The following is a 17,521-nucleotide window of genomic DNA, read 5'->3' on the forward strand; positions in this document are numbered from 1 at the left end:
ATTTGAAGTCTTTGATGAATCAACACCTGACTCTATTCAGGGCAAATTACTGTGGACTGACTTTTTTCTTCAATGTGGATCATGCTTTCCTATTTCGTTACGTGTCTACTAATTTTTGGTTAGAAACTTAACATTGTAGATAATTTATTATTGATTGTGATTTCTGTTATATTCTTAGCATTATTGTTTTTTTATATTCTAGCAGGCAGTAAGCATTTCTGTACTCAAACTTTAAACTCCATCTTCGTAACAATATATATTAGCTAATATCTCCCCACTCAGTCTTTTTTAACTTCTAATTGCTGGGTTTTTTAACCTAGTCCTCTTTTGTGTCCATGGAGTTCAGCAGTCAGCCAGAGAATCAGAGAGTTTATAGTGAGATTTTGGTATCCACCCACCCTTAGATTCCCCTAAATTTCCAGTTGCTCTGCCAGTCCCAAACACCTCAAGCCAAAAAGGCTCCAACTTTTCAGGTATGGGAATCCACTCAGTCAAAAAAACCCTGAACTTATAGATCTTATTCAGTCCAGTTTTACCTTTCCAAAATTGACTATGCTCGTTTATCTGCTTTTTCAATGAGAAAAAATTGAAATTGTTCCTCTCCCACTACCCTACACATGCAGTTGGCTACAGATTATGGTACTGTTATAGCCAGATTTTAGGTTTCATCCTTTTGGCAATTCTTTTTTTCCCAGTGTTTTCTACCTAAATTTCCAGCTTCTCTCCTAGTCCTGATCCCTTCTGCTACTTATAGCAAGTATGGCTGTCATTTTCTCCTTCTAGACCTTCAAGGGACTGAGGAATGCCCTTGGGCAAGAAATCCACAAATTTCTTAACTTTTGCAAGGTCTTAACAGAATGACTTTCCTCTGGCTAAAGCCCTCAAATAGTTTTTGTTTATATTTAGTTAGATTATATAACCATGTGAGGTTCACGCAACAAATCCATTTCACCATTACTCCCCTTTTTTTTTTTTTTTTTTTGCAGTTTTTTTCGGGGCTCGGTTTGAACCCACCACCTCCGGCATATGGGGCCAGCACCCTACTCCTTTGAGCCACAGGTGCCACCCCACCATTACTCCCTTTTTAAAATACTTTGGAATGTAGGAGTTTTAGGTCCTGGTAATTAATAAGATTAACATGTTAAAATTGTCATAGTGTAGATTGAAAAAAGAGATAGGCAAAGAACAATTAGAAAGCAGTCTTAAGTTTTGATGTCAGGATTAATGGCTTTACAAAATGAAGTAGAAACTTTTTTATAGTTTTATATTCTGAGACAGTTTATACAACAGAGGACTTAGATGTTACTTGAAAGTCTTATGGAATTTCCCCATAAATCAGGACCAAAAATAAAGACCTTTGGGAAGACTATTTTAACTTCTAATTTAGTCTATGACTTTTGCCTTTTGGGGGTTTTGAATCAATATTATATTTTTCTAAGGAAAAATATCCATTTCTACAGAAATGTTTTATAAATGTATTTAAATACACTTAAAATGTATTTTTATACGTTTAGGAATATTAAGCACTATTGATAGATCATGTAAGCCATCAAAAACAACACTCTTAAACTAGTCTAGATGCACTTTTACTAAATCTGAATTATATTTTGACATTAGGCTTTCAGTTTGTTCACAGCTAAATGCCCTTTAATGTTCTGTATGGAGTTTTTTGTTTGTTTTGTTTTTAGAATTCAGAGCTAGGAAAGCTTTATTGATTTTTTTTTTTTTTTGAGAAGTTGATATTGTTTCTCTCCTGTCTAATGAGAATGATTTAACTCATTCTATAATCTGTTTCCTGAAGTCTTAAGATTCCCCTGAGGTACTATTTTCAGGGCTTGTTGAAAGGGACAGAGAGAATGCAAGCATTTATCTTGGTATATATTACAGCACTGCCTTATATTTCTTGTGAAGAGAAAGTTCCATAATGTTTAAAATCACTGATATTTGACAGTCTTTTTTTGCATTGACAACCAGAAAACCCAGAACCAAATCTAAGCTCAAAAAAACGCATTACATTTAATATGCTTTTATTGTTCATGTTCATTATTTGCATATTTTTACTTTTCTATAAAATCTAAGTGCATCTGAAATTCTTTATAAAATATGTGATTTATGGTGAATACTAATATCTTTTAAAGGACTAAGTCTGAATTATTCAAACATTAAAAGACAGAGCCCTGTTCTTCAGCCATTCCACAGAATATAAAAATTCTCACTTTATAGATCCAACTAGGAAGAAGTTTTGAATCAAATCCTTTCTAAATTGAGCTAGTTTTCTTGTCTTCTGACACCTTAAGCAAAAGAAGTACAGATCCATCTGCCTAAGACCAGAGATCTGGCAGCGAGGAGCAGCCTCAGGAAATTGTAGCTCTGGTTTCCCAGTCCATGTTGGCTCCAGAGAGAAGTTGGAGAGGTCTCCTCCTCTGCCCTGTGAGCACTTGGAAGAGAGGGAAGAGTCTCAGTCGTGGTAGCCTTCTCCACACTTACCCAGTGCTCAGTATGTGTTAAGTGGAAGGATTACAACCTAAAGGTCATTTATCGACCCATAAGGCCTCATGAAAAGTCTGATAATAATAGTATCTGCTTCAAGTTAATATTTCAAGTCTAATTACATGCTATTATGAGTTTAAAAGTTATTTCAGAGTCTAAAGTTATTTCAGAGTAGTTCTTGAAGAATTTTTTAATCATTGAACAAATGATGCTGGGACAGTTGAAGAAAAATTTGGGAGAAAAATCATTATTGTTCTTCCCTGATTTCTCATTCCATAATATATTTCAGACGGAAATAGTTAACTTTTTAAAAACTCTAGACCAAGGGTATCCAACCTTCAGCCTATAGGCCACATGCTGATTTTGTGAGGATTTTGTTTATCTGTGGTGTCAGATATCACACAAAGTAGGGATTGACCTTTTGTTTTCTCATCAGGTTAGCTTTTGTTAGTGTTTGTGTATTTAATGTGTGACCCAAAACAACTCTTATTCTTCTAATGTGTAGCAAAGAAAAAAAAAAAGTTTAACATCCTCATATAAATAAAAAGAATCTCAGCTTGTAAAATAGGGAAGAAATTCAAAAGTAAATGTTGAAAACTTTGATTCTACATAATATAAAATTTCTATCAAACATCATAAAATTAAATTTTAATGAGAAGTCAAATTAAAATGCAAATGACAATTAGGGAAAAATTATTGATGACATGTACAGTCTCCTAAGCTGTGTTGCCTGAAACAATGAGTGGCTACTGATGTCAGGAAGCAGTCAAATGGCATGTGACTTAGATTAGCGGCAATGATATTATTCTAATAATTCCACAAGCTTTTACTGGGAGCATTAGCTCCATTTATTAAGAGAAATACCCGCCTCTAATACCTCTCAACCCTCACTTCAAAGAGTGGTGTCATTCCCCATTCAGTGCCTCTAAGTAGAGAGTCCAGGTGCAGATTCTGTCTGCATGAATCATCATGGCAATCCCTTTTGTTGGCCCTCTTCAGAGGGAGACTGGGGGAGTTTAAAGGAATAAGGCAGAAAGGTACATGAGGCTGAGTGTACATGGAGGTGGGCAGCCTCCCGAATAGAAAAGTTAGTCCTCGTGCCAGCTGTTTAGTCCAATATTTGGCAAGAGCTATAACCTTAATATTCAAAAAATTGTTGAAAACCAATAGGAAAGAGATAATCATAGGATGTGGGAAATAAAAAATGAGCAAAAACAAATAGGCAATTTACAGAAATACAGGTGACCAAGAAATATATGAAAAATGGTTTGATTTCACTATTTGTAAAAAAAAAAAAAAAAATACAACTAGTGCAATGCTAATTTTCAGTTACAAAATTAGTGAAATATTGAAAATACCAGTTGTTCAGGACTAGTATATTAAATACAGTGATTTCTGTAAACTGAGATTGTATCCTGCAACTTTACTAAATTCAGTTATCCTAGTAGTTTTTTGTTAGAGTGCTTAGTATTTTCTGCAGAGTTATACATCGAGGATACAGACAGTTTAACTCTTCTCCCCTCACCCTCTACCACCTGTAATACAATTCTGTAAGGGGTGGTCAGAGTACATATTCTTGCCTTGTTTTGGAACTCAAAGGGAAAGCACTTAGTCTCTTGCCATTAAGGATAAAGTTAGCTATAGATTTTTTTTATCAGTGTCCCTTAGTGAAATTGAAGAATTTTCCTTTTATTCCTTGTTTTCTGAGAAAAGAATCAGTATTACATTTTCAAGTGCTCTTTCTGCCTCTACTGATATGATTACATGTTGTTTTTTTCTTTTCTGTTAATATGGTAGATTTTCAAATGTTGAACCACACATGAACTTTAAAGAATAAACTCCTCCAGGTCCTGATGTATTATCCTTAGTATATGTTGATGGATTTGACACACTACTATCTTAAGCAAATATAAATTGTAACCAAATTCTGTATATATGCCTGTAAGGCATCTGCCTGTAATTCTTCTTGTAACATTTTTGTCAGGTCTCAGTATTAGGGTAATGTTGGCTTCATAAAGTGAATTAAGAAATGTTGCTTCTGTTGCCTGAAAGAATTTACATAGAATTGGTATTTTTCCCCCTTAGATATCTGAATTTATCAGTGAACATGTGGACCTGGAAAATTATTGCCAACAGATTTAATTTCTTTAGTGGATAGAGATTGACTGATAATTTGTGTCTTTCAAGGAGGAATTTGTTCATTTGTTGAAACTGTTGGTATAAGATTCTCTTTATAGGATCTATAGTGATGTTCCCACTTTCATTTCTAATGATATTGGTCATTTTTCTCACTTAGTTTAGGGATTTATCAATTTTAAAGACATTTTCAAAAGAACAGATTTAAGTTTCATTGATTTTTTTCCCTCCATTCTTCCTTTTCTAATTCATTGATTTCTGCTCTTTATTTCCTTTCTTCTTCTTATCCCTATATAATTGCTAAACTAGCTAAAATGAAAAGGACTGGCAATGCCAAGTGTTGGAGAGGATGTTGAGCAACTGGTTGGTAGGAATATAAAATGATACAAACACATAGGAAAAGTTTTACAATTTCTTATAAAGACACATGCTTTATAAGACCAGAGCTTTTAGTCCTATTTACTTAGTAAGAGTGATAGAAAACACATTTACTAATAAAACCAAGCAGTACAGGAATATAGAGGCTTGGAATCCAGGGAGAATTGACAGATCACACCACACTAAAAGTACGGATGTTCGTTTATACTGAATTTGTTTCCTAATAAAGTCACATCATTTCTACCAATATAATAGGATTGTTCTGAGATCCCAAGCCAATTGATTTCTGAGTAGCTTTATTCTTGATGAATGTCACATGTTTCCAGTAGAAGTGTGTAGCATGGTGGATAGATGTATTCTGAGAATTCTAAGCCACATGGTTGTAAGACCATGGAAATTGTTTAAAACAAACTCTTCAAGTTCCTGATTTGTTATTGAGGACAACAAATGAGTCTCCTCACCTTGGAATCAGATATGTTCTCTTTGATAATAGTTGTAAATAGGCTTATAATTTGTAAGAACACTATGGGAAATAAAATGTCCAGGTAGAGGGTATGTTTTAGCCAGGGCTTCTGTAATATATCACCGTAGACTGAGTGGCTTAAGCAATAAACATTTATTTCTCAGCGTTTTAGAGGCTGTGAAGTCCAAAAATCAAGGCACTAGCATGTCAGGTGTCTGGAGAGGACCCTCTCTTTAGTTCATAGCCACTTTCTAGCTATGTCCTATGGCTAGGGACAGATAGGTCATCTCTCCAGTTTCTCTTCTTGCAGGGCACTAATTCCATTCTTGAGGGCTCTATCCTCAAGACCTAATTACCTCCCAAAGGCCCCACCTCCAAATACCCATGACATTATAGAGATTTAGGTTTCAACATATGAATTTGGGAAGGGATATCACAATGTCCTAAGAATTCTGCATATAACAATTAATATAACTTCACAGGGAGAGAAAAATAGTCCATCAACTCATTGCCCTTTTGCTCATATAAACAGTTTGGTACAGTGATAATAGCTCCTAGCAGAAATTAGGAGACCTAGGCTCTTGTCTTACTCCTATCATCGGATGGTTTTGGAGTCTAGACCTAGGGCAAATCACCTAACCGTGAGCTTTTTCATCCACAAAATGAAGATATCAAGGTGGAATGATGTCTGTGGGCATATTATGTAAAATAAAGAATGCTATGAAAATACCCAGAATTATACTTGAGTATAGATCACCTCACCCAGGAGCCTGCCTGGAGAGATTTTTCTCAGGAGGGACAGATAGGCTAGGAGGGAGAAAGAAAGTGGCTATGAACTAAAGAGAGGGTCCTCACCAGTTGGAGTTGCTGCTTTTCCTTAAGAAGAATGTCAGCTTTAGCAACCCCATCTGAGCCAGATAAGAAATTCTGGGCTTCGCAGCAAGAATCCTAGGAAGTAGACCTCCAAAACAAAGACTAGGAAGAAGGCTAATGGGGAGTGTAAACTACTAAGGCTTGGGAGAGAGGAAAACATGAGGTTAGTGAGCAGCAATTAAGTTTACTTCAATGTAAGTTTGGATCCAACACTAATAAAAGAGAAACCAAAACTGAAACACAAACACCTAAATGTCCCATATCTCGAGCTGTGATTGCTGCTGTCAGCAGATTTTAATTTTGGTTTCCTGTGTTGCTGAGAGCTCTTAGGTTGAGACTTTCTTTAAACGAAGTTCATTCAGACATAAGCCTTAAGTTTTTTTTTCCTGTTACTATAATCATGGGTCACTGTGAAAATTTTGAAATGACATAAAAATCAAGAAACATAACATCTGGCTCAGCACCTGTGGCTCAAGTGGCAAAGGCGCCAGCCACATACACCTGAGCTGGCAGGTTTGAATTCAGCCCAGGCCTGCCAAACAACAATGATGGCTGCAACCCCAAAATGGCCGGTTGTTGTGGCGAGCACCTGTTGTCCCAGCTACTTGGGAGGCAGAGGCAGGAGAATCGCTTGAGCCCAGGAGTTGGAGGTTGCTGTGAGCTGTGATGCCATGGCACTCTACCCAGGGTGACAAGCTTGAGGCTCTGTCTCAAAAAAAAAAAAAAACAAAAACGTAACATCCACACTGTTGGAAACAAGTGAAACCCTCCCAGCAACACCAATAAGCCAAGCAGGTTGAAACTTGCACTTGAACTATTTTATTATAAAATATTTTTATTTGAATTTTAAAATTCATTCGTACTTAAAATGTGTGGTGCCCTGTGCTGGTCAAAAATAATAACACTAAGCCCTCTTTAAAAGCCTTGGTGAATTAGATTCATACTCCCTCTACCCTATTGTGAACAAGCTGTAATATTTTTATTAGAATGCACATATCCTTAATATAATTTATAAAATCCCTTGGGCTTGGGGGCTCATATTTTTGAGAGGGGATAAAATTATTTCATCACTCAAAAAATTCTGATTGTAAAGGTAATGTTTGTCGCAGAGCAGCCCGAGTGCAAAGATAGGAAAATTCAGTTTTTTTACTTAGATGTTAACGTTTTCCATTTCCTTTTTTATATACATCTCACTTTACATATTTGAGCTCACAATGTACACACACCAGTCTAATTCATTTCTCCCCTTTAACATTGTTCTGTGCATTTCTTGCATCCTAAATTCCTTTTTAATGGTAATTCAAGTTCTTTATATGAATAAGTCCCTATTTTTATATTTTCCTAATGTGGGATGCTTAAATGGCTTCCAGTATTTAGAAATTTTTCCTCCGTTGATAAAGGAAATAGTATCTCTGTAAAAGCTCTTTACTCATATAACAGTACATTTGAATGTTTTTCAGATGTTAGCCATTTTTTATTTTTAATGAACTATTTCAGCCTTTTACCCAAATGTTCTTAGTAGTTCTAATTCATGTCATTTTTTATAAGAAGGATATTGACTATTTGGTAATATTTATAAGTACTTATAGTTTTGCTTTAATTTTTTCTGATTATAAATAATCATTAAATTTTGAAAATACAAATAAGCTGGCTCAGCGCTCATAGCTCAGTGAGTAGAGTGCCAGCCACATACACTGAGGCTGGCGAGTTCGAACCCAGCCCAGGCCTGCTAAACAACAATGACAACTGGAACCAAAAAATAGCCAGGCATTGTGGCAACTCCCTGTAGTCTCAGCTACTTGGGAGGCTGAGGCAAGAGACTCGCTTAAGCCCAAGAGTTGGAGGTTGCTATGAGATGTGATGCTGTGGCACGCTACAGAGGATGACATATGAGTCTCTGCCTCAAAAAAAAAAAAAAAAAAAAAAAGAAGAAAATACAAATAAGCACATACAAGAAAATAAAATGTAGTCCATCAAAGTGTCCAGCAGTAACAAATATAATTTTAATTGGATTAATACTACACCTTCTTGATGGTACTCTGCTTAGTTTATGTAACAATATAAAATAATAGAAAAATGTTATTAAATATATTACATTTAAATTTATTACATTATATTCTATTATAGAGATATGCCATAATAAATGCTTTAAAGATGGACATTTAGTGTTCAATTTTTTACTACTATAAACATTATGATATTCTTAAGATAAATTATAAGTAGAATTGCTGGACCCAAGGGTGTACTTTTACCTTTAACTTACTACAAGTTATCTTTTCTTTTTTTTTTTTTTTTTTTTTTTTTTGAGACAGAGCCTCAAGCTGTCCCCCTGGGTAGAGTGCTATGGCATTACAGCTCACAGCAACCTCCAACTCCTGGGCTCAAGCGAGTCTCCTGCCTCTACCTCCCAAGTAGCTGGGACCACAGGCGCCCGCCACAACGCCTGGCTATTTTTTGGTTGCAGCCGTCATTGTTGTTTGGCGGGTCCGGGCTGGGGATTCGAACCTGCCACCTTAGGTGTACGTGGCTGGCGCCTTAGCCGGTTGAGCTATAGGCGCCGAGCCCAAGTTACCTTTTCAAAAGGCTGTAAAATTCATTTCCCATTGGCAATGTTTAAAATACCTGTATCCTGTAGCTCACTGAAAATGGGATATTTGTATTTTTTTAAATCAACTTGGAGGCACAATTTACATGTAATAAATGCACCCATTTTAAACATTTAGTTGAATGAGCTTTAATCAACATGTACATGTACCCATATAAGCACCACCACAGTCAAGATAAGAAATGCTTCCCTTATCCCCAAAATTTCCCTTTTGTACATTTGTGTCAATCCTCTCTTCTCACCTGAGAAATATCTCAGACCCCAGTTATTTCCTGTTGGTATAGATTATATCCTATCATTATATGAAGTTTTATATAAATGGAGTCATACAATATGTATTCTTTGGGGTCTAGATTCTTATGCTTAGCATGTCTTTGAGATCCATTCCTGCTGTTGCCTGAATCAGCACACCCTTCTTTGTTAGTGAACAGAATGTCATTTTATAAATACACCAAATCTTGTCTAACTCAGGTGAATGAGTTAACATTTGGATTGACCCCCATGTGAGGCTATTTTGAATAAAGCTGCTGGATGCTTGTGTAGATCTCTAAGCTGTGACTCCCTAAAATGATTTGAAAGACTGGTACAAAATAACATATGTACAATGGATCATTTTCTTAGCTTGGAAGTTTGTGAACTCTAGGTATATTACCCACTGTTTCAAGTTAAGCAAATTTTCCAGAGGAAAGCCCAGATCTTATTTTGGGATCAAATCAGCAGGATGAGGCAATAGTGCAGGATATAATTTTGCAAGTGTCTTGGAAAGCTATCTGGGAAGCACCTGATCCCTGTATCAGCAAGAAGCATAAGACTCTTACCACTTGCTGCCCTCCCTCCTCCGTGTCTTCTGGCTCCTAACAAGTCTAAGAATCCTGCCAAGTCAGTCCCTGTCCCCTCCCATGACAGGAGGGTCAGAGGAGAAAATAACGACAGGCATCATGCTGTTTAATGCCAGATCCCCTAAATAGCTTCAGAAGGCAGTAGCAGGGTCAGGCTACCCCACAGGCCACTTGAGCATCTGCCCAGTAGCCTCTAGGGTATTCTATGCCCTCTCCTTGCCTGAAGAGAAATTCGTCCTTATAGTTCAAGAGAGTTCTGTGCAGTGATTCACGGGGCCTACCTTCTGCAAGAAGAATCCAGACTTCACCAGAGCAAGAATCATGCCTTATGCAAATTTTTATATGCGCAAGGTCCATAGTGGATACTCAAATATTGTTTTGGATATTGTATAATCTAAGCTAATGGCAGAAGGGAATTATATCTAATATAGATCCATTATACATATGTTATTTTGTACTGGTGTCTTTCGAAGTAAAAATGAAAAAACAGTAAACATTCCTCCTCTTTCCCAGTCCCCCTTCTGTGGCAAAGGCTTTGTTAGGGGAAGCTTTAAAATTCTGACATTCTAAGGGTGGTTTTTAGTAAATTAAACTGGAAAAACAAGATAAAACTCAGCTGTTTTTATTAAAAGCAATACATAGCAAATATGCAAATATCACTCATCCTGTGGGAATAAGATTTTATAGAGAAGAATGTTTACCGACAGCTTTCCAGGAAAATATCTCCTATAATAAAAACAGTAGACCCCTACAGAAAAGGCTTCTCTGCTTTGCAGACCAAGAGAGCCTTGGCTGGTTACACCCTAGTTCCCTAGGGGCTCTGTCACTAATGTTAGCGCTCATCGACTTCATGGCAGAATGAGGTTTTTACGGGCATGTTTCTCTTCTCTTAGTTCACTGACATTGGGACGTTTGAGACCATGTGGCAAGTCAAGTTCTACAATTACCACAAGCGAGATCACTGCCAGTGGGGAAGCCCCTTCTCTGTCATTGAGTATGAATGCAAACCCAACGAGACACGCAGTCTGATGTGGGTGAACAAGGAGTCCTTCCTCTGAAGATGGCTCTTTCTCATGTGGCTGGACAATCACCTCCGAAATCTACTCTTAGACAAACCAGCACAAGCCTTAACCAAGGCATGCCACACCGTTGCTGTTTCCCTTGTGGTACTGATGACCCACTAGCCCTGATTAATTTGAAAGTGTAATTCCCCTCTGATACAATATCCCTGACATGAAGCTCGTGATGTACCACTCCTGGAAATACCCTCTTTCTGTATTCCGTGCTGGTGCTCCTGCATCCAGTCGTGCTCGGTCATGCTGTTGACCACTTGTGACCAGAACTCAGTGGAACTTGTAGGCTTGTCCTGTTCTTGAGAGTTCCACTGGCTCTGTGTTTTGTTTCCAAGTTGAGTGATTGCTCCTTTTCTGTTTAGTGTTCCATTTAAAAATAACAATGTGTATGGGTCCTCCCATGTGTAATACGGTGACATATAACTTGCAATGTTTGCCAGTTCTCAAAGCAGGCTTTGTGAAAATGTAATACAAACAGCAGTCAATGGGACTCAAATGTTGTGCTTCCTGTAACCACCTCTGCTTTTTCAGGGAATGATAATGACAGACAAATGCTTAAGTATTTATAATGTCCTAAAGCTCTTCAAAGTAACTTAAGGTATTGTGCAATGGTCTACTAGAAATGGGGACAAAGCAGCGTTGTGGACCACTATTAAAGTGATAAGAGTTGTAGGGTTACCCTGTGGCACTCTCCCATAGTGTTCAAAGATGCACATGTAGGCATCCCTACATTCTTCTTCACTTGAACTTTGTAAAACTGTGTATGGACCTATAAGCAACTTTTGATATTTCTTAATAAAGGTATTGAAAATTATGCCCCTGACTTGCATTCTTTTTTTTTTTTTTTTTTTTTACAGTCTTGCTCCATTTCCCCAACAGTGCAATGGCATCATCATTGCTCACTGCCACTTCAAACTCCTGCACTCAACAAATGTGATCCCCCTGCCTCTGCCACCCAAGTAGCTGGGACTACTGGCACACAACACCAAGCCCAGCCAATTTTCCTATTTTTTTATAGAGACAGAATCTCACTCTTGCTCAGGGCCATCTTGAACTCCTATCCTCAAGGGGTCCTCCTGCCTCAGCCTCCCAGAGTGCTAGGATTATGGATGTGAGCCACCATGCCCAGCCCTGGCTTGTGCTCTTAATTAGGGCAGCAGCTATCTAGCAGGTGGACCTCTGCTTCAGGCCAGCTCTGCTCAGGTTTGTTCCAGGGTGAGGGGGATCTACATGGAGTAGAATTAGCATGCTTATTCATGGATCAAGTCTGACTGTTTAGCAAGATTCTCCAGCCAAGTCTAAGAGGGTTAGCACAGGCCCAAGTACTTGGTTGGCAATCCAAACATGCTTGTCCCTATCCTCACTCCATTCCTCCTCCCCCATTGATCAGCTCTGTAGCTCAGTAGTAGGACAGCATGGTGCTGTAATAGCACGTGTATCCCAGGATTGAGACCTCCTTGCCTGTTCCCAGGGCACTTGGCACAAAGCCTGCACTCCATACAGTTTAAGGATAAATTCCAGAAGAAGGAAAGAAAGCTTCCTCTTTAAAATAACTGCTCTCCAATAACATTCACTTAGGCAACACAAATCCTATTGTGTTGGAAATAGTTGGGAATTTGTGTGAGGGTGGAGGGGCTTGCTACCTATGAACCAGGTAAGAAAGAATATGCAAAATTAATGGGAGTACTTTTTTAATTAAATGCCATATTTCTATTTCAGAAAATTAGAGGGTACAAATATTTTGGGTTTTTTGCATAAAATGAATCAAGATTATAAGCGTGTATTTTAAAGAGTCAGTTTATTGTCTCTGAATAACTGAGAATTGAATTTGGAAGGCTGGCGCTCAAAAGCCTTTCCAACTACAAGAAGCTTATCTGCAATGAGGCCCTACTGCCAGCAGGGAACAGCAATGCCTTGCCTTTGGGCTAAACGTAAATGATGTTAAAAGAAGGCAGAACGTTTCTCAATTAGCTTGCTTTTCCAAAATGTCTATTACAACTGCCTATTACATTACATTTGTCTATCACAAATATCTATTACAAACATAAGCACTAACCCATTCCTACTTAAAAGCCAACACTCAATTGTTTGAATGCACATTAAGATATTTAAAACATTATATTTACTACATAGGCTTAAATTTTCTCCCCAAATATCTAATCAAAATGCAGAGCAATAGGAGGTTTAAAAAAAAAAGGGAGAACTACACATTTTAATCTATTTAAGCATTTAGTTAGTAAATATTTTCATTGGCGAAACAAGAGGTTTCAAGCCAGTGACTCATCTATCAGAGCCTTAGTATTTGCTTGGAGGATGGTAGCAATATCATGGCTTTTGCAATATTCCACACTTTTTTTTTTTAAAACCAGAGCCTTCATTTAGAGCTGGAAATGACTCAAGGCAGGCCTGGAGGAAATGTGGCCTGGTGTAACTGCTCACCACCCTCAAACCCCACGGAGGAGCGGGAAGATGAGCCTGGCTGAGAAGCTGGTGTGTATGAGTCCCACTTACACTGGTTGAATCTAAGTAATCACACCTTTCTCTGTCTCTATTTGTGTGCCTCTAAAACAGGGAATGAGACTCACAGAGTTCTAAAACCTTTCAAGGTTATGGCTTTTACCTCTTTTTATATACTTCTAAAAAATTGTGTGAGTGTGCACGTGCATGTATGTTCCCTTAGGGCCAGAGGGGAGGTTGAATCAAGGGAGGTGGGAATGAGATGGAGATGAAGCCACAGAAAATCTTAACAGCTAATCTTGCCACGTTAAGTGATCCCTCTTGGGGTATACTGTTCTACTTATGATTGGACTCAAGCCCAGCCTCTCTGGCTACTTCTCACATAGCTCTCCTCCTACTCCAAATTTGAGTGCTCAGCTATATCAAGCTGCTGAGTTGTAACTTTGCCCCTCAGCCATCTGGAAGGGCTATTTTTATACTAGTTGTAGCCACGTCTCTCTACTTCCAAGCATCAGATGGCTACCTAGAAGCTTGAGGAACTGGGCCATCCTTTCCAATCATGAGGATGACTAAAACACTTTTGAACAGGTGGAATAGAAATGCCTTGAGTTTATATTTTGTGACACCTTGCTTATTGAGAAGTCACTCATCCAGCCATCTAAACTATCTGGATCACAGTTGAGAACAGAAAGCATGCCAAAAAATAAAGGTCCCAGTCACAGATGTCACAGAGTCCATTCACGAAAGGCTTGGGTCTTCTCTCAGGGCCTCATGACTCCTACTTTAGACACAGTTCTAACATGTGGGGTAATATGGTTTCTGATCCTTGGCAAATGGAAGCAGAACAATTAGAAGAAAGAAGATAATTTGTAGAGGTAATTATACTGAAAATAAATTTTTTCGGGGGGGGACAAAGAAAAATATAAAAAGCAGACACAGTAAAAGTATAATAGATAGGGATATCCCTATATTGTAGGTATGCAGTCCTATACTAAAACATAGTAGTTCTCACAGAGAGCAAATAAGAATGGATATACATAATAATAGCCATGATTCATTTAGGAAGATGGCATATTTTCTTCACTAATGCATCATGGTTCAATGTTTAGGGTTCAGATTCTGGAGCCAAAAGACCTCAATTCAACTCTTGGATTGGTTGCTTATTAGATATGTGATCTTAGGGGAAGTCACTTTAAAATTTCTGTGGCTCAATTTTCTCATTTGGAAAATGGAAGTAACGATAGTATTTACCTGATAGAATAGTTTAAGGATTAAATAAATTAATACATATCAATCCTTTAGAACAGTGCTTAGCATGTAACATCATTATTTGGTACACTTTGTTTAAAAAGAAAGGGAGGGATACATTTACAAAAAAATATATATTTAAAATGCCAAGAGAAGAACCAAAGGTGTTTAAAGGAATACAATTCATTTTCCTGAAATATTTCTTGGATGGATTTGAAATACTGCCCACAGAATTTATGTATCAAAAAAGGGTGTATTTAGGGTGGCTCCTGTGGCTCAAAGACTAGGGCACTGGCCCCCTATACCAGAGGTAGTGGGTTCAAACCCAGTCCCAGCCAAAAAAAAAAAAAAAACCTGCAAAATAAAATAAAATTTAAAAGAAAGGTGTATATAGATATAACATTTTTAATTATTTAGAAATTGTATAAAGTAGTAAGATATGCTAGGCAAAGACTTTCTCCACGTAGTCTCTTTTGTAAAGCCTCTTTCGTTTTATTTACATAAAGTCTCTTTTGTGAAGAACCTGCCCATTTTGGATAATAGGCAAACATCAAGACAGAATCATAAAACTTAAAATTTGATAAAGGTTGTGAATGATGCGAAAACATTTATTTCCTGTGGTCCTCCTCTGAGGTGGGTGATGCACAGCCTATCTCCATTTAACAGAAGAACAACGTCTCAGAGAATTAAAAAAAGACTCAGATTTAAACAAGCTAATTTTGTAAGAAATAGTTTCCCCACTGATGAAATAGTGATAATATCCACTCCACAAAGTGTGTTAGGATAAATATGTCACGTGTCATGCTCCTTGTTTTTCTTCTCCCCATCACCCTCCTCCTAACAAATGCATTTCATTTAAAATCACATCATAATGTGCCCACCCTTCTGCAGGGTGTGTTTTAATAACCTGGTGATTTTGTCTTAATCTGTTTGCAGTCTAGTAGACCATTTGCTTTTCCCAAAGAAAATTGCTGTGGATATATCAAATATACATATGACTTAAAAATTGTCAGTAAACAAATGAGTTTCATTTCTAGAAACTCATTTGCCCATAGCAGTCCAGGTAACAAATTACTTGCCATCTTTTCTCTTTGAAGTCATATTAACTACTGTTGGAGCACAAGGTAAGACTCAATAAAAATTTTCCCTGACAAATAGGATATTCCATCCCCCACTTGCTAACAAATGAAAACTACAGTAACATTTGTGGTCCTGTGCTGGTGCTTTAACAGGAGTCCTGACAGGCATCCTGGTCTCCGGCAGACACACCACACCCAAGCAGTTTCCCTGCCACTGCACAGCCTGTTCCCTCTGCTTGGATGCCCTACTCCATTTTCTACCTAGCAAACGCCTTCAAGTGCCAGCTTAAATGTCACCTCAGCTATGATGTCTTTTCTGACTCCTCCAAAATGTTGAGTCAAGAATAATTTTGAAATGCTGTTTAATCAAATGTTTTATTTCATTACCCCATTTCTCAAAAGCTTCACCGTCCTCTATCTAACTCCTGCTTTTCTTAAGTTCTCTGGATGGCTTCCACATCTTCTTCCTGACTCAGTGAAAATGAGCTGACTCAATAAAAAGGTGATGAGATTCTAGAAAGAGCTGGCAGGCTGGCTGGATGGCTAGCTGGCTGAAAAACCAGCCAATGAGAAGTTTGGAATTTATTAGCCTTTAGCAAGTTAAGTTCTCCTGCTCCCTTTCAAGGAGGCTAAATGATAAGGGGGAAAAAGGTCCTGGATTCTCTTACGGACGTTGCTTGCTGTGAATTTGCCTTCTTAGTATTATTAATGATGATGGTACTAAGCACGAGTACCATGATTAATGATGATGGTACTAAGCACGACTACCACCTTATGGAGTAGTAAGAATCTGCACCAGATACTCTCCTTTTGTACTGAGGACCACACGTGGAACTACTCCAAAAATTAGTCATGACGTTGTTTATTTTCACCTGCGTAATCACTTGTGCGGCTCACCAAATGTTTCCAGTCCTCCCCCAGCTGGCACCTGATAGAATTTGACCTTGATAGGACTTGACTGCACCTGGTGTGGAGGAGGCTGCCATGTGCAAGTAGTTCTGGCCAATGGGTCATGAGCAGCAGTGACATGTGTTACTTCAAGGCTGAAACATCCCATAGTCTGTGCAAATGCCCAGGAGAGCACAGCACATTCCCTTTGACATGGCAACCAGCCACTTGCAAGGTGATCTCTCATCCTGGGTCCTAGAGTAAGAAGATACGGAGAAGAACACTAGCCAACCATTGTTGACCTGCAGAAAAGTTGAAAGACCTGCACCACATACCAATTCCCTGAATTTTCCAATTAACATGTTGCTATATTTGCTTTATTTCTTACCTGTGCCTCTATGCTACATCAATTCATCTTTTTCTTTTATGAACAAAAAACTATTGTAAACCATTGCTGAAATTTGGAGCATGTTTATTACCACAGCCTAACCTTGCCTTTCCTGATCCCCCACGTCTGAGGGATCTGGACCAGATACTCTCCTTTTCTACTGAGGACCACACATGGAACTACTCCAAAAAGAAAAAAGTAAGTATTAATATTTGAAGTTAGCTTGAAGAAACCATTTCTAGCCAGAGAAAGTTAAAATCATGGATGGATTAGGACAGTGTTTTTCAGCCCTTTTTATCTCACGGCACACTTGAGCCGATAGCTAAACTTCTGTGGCACATTTAAATTATGTTGATCAAAAAAAAAAAGTGAAAAAAAAAGAATGTACTTACTGTGCTTTGAACTTCTTTGAAAAGTAATTCATGGGTGGTGCCTGTGGCTCAGTGGAATAGGGTGGGTTCAAACCCAGCCCCAGCCAAAAAAAAAAAAAAGTAATTCAGGATCTTTAAATTTTTTTACAGCATACCTGATTTCCTCTCACAACACACCAGTACTCCTTGGAACACAAGTTGAAAAATCACTGGATTAGGAGAAGGATTAAACC

At 38.0% G+C, this 17,521-nt stretch overlaps 1 protein-coding gene across 1 annotated transcript in view; it reads left to right on the plus strand.

Moving 5' to 3' along the window:
• CNRIP1 (cannabinoid receptor interacting protein 1) overlaps positions 1–11,669 on the plus strand; it is a 21,475-nt gene extending 9,806 nt beyond the window's left edge. The window contains exon 4 of the mRNA XM_012807397.1: positions 10,678–11,669. Within this exon, the coding sequence (XP_012662851.1) occupies positions 10,678–10,842 (165 nt within the window). The 3' untranslated portion in view covers positions 10,843–11,669. The remainder of the gene's footprint in view (positions 1–10,677) is intronic.
• The last annotated feature ends 5,852 nt before the right edge of the window (positions 11,670–17,521 follow it).

The sequence above is a fragment of the Otolemur garnettii genome, unplaced genomic scaffold (assembly GCF_000181295.1).
Source record: "Otolemur garnettii isolate 467f Iridium unplaced genomic scaffold, OtoGar3 scaffold00068, whole genome shotgun sequence".
Classification (NCBI taxonomy): Eukaryota; Metazoa; Chordata; class Mammalia; order Primates; family Galagidae; genus Otolemur; species Otolemur garnettii.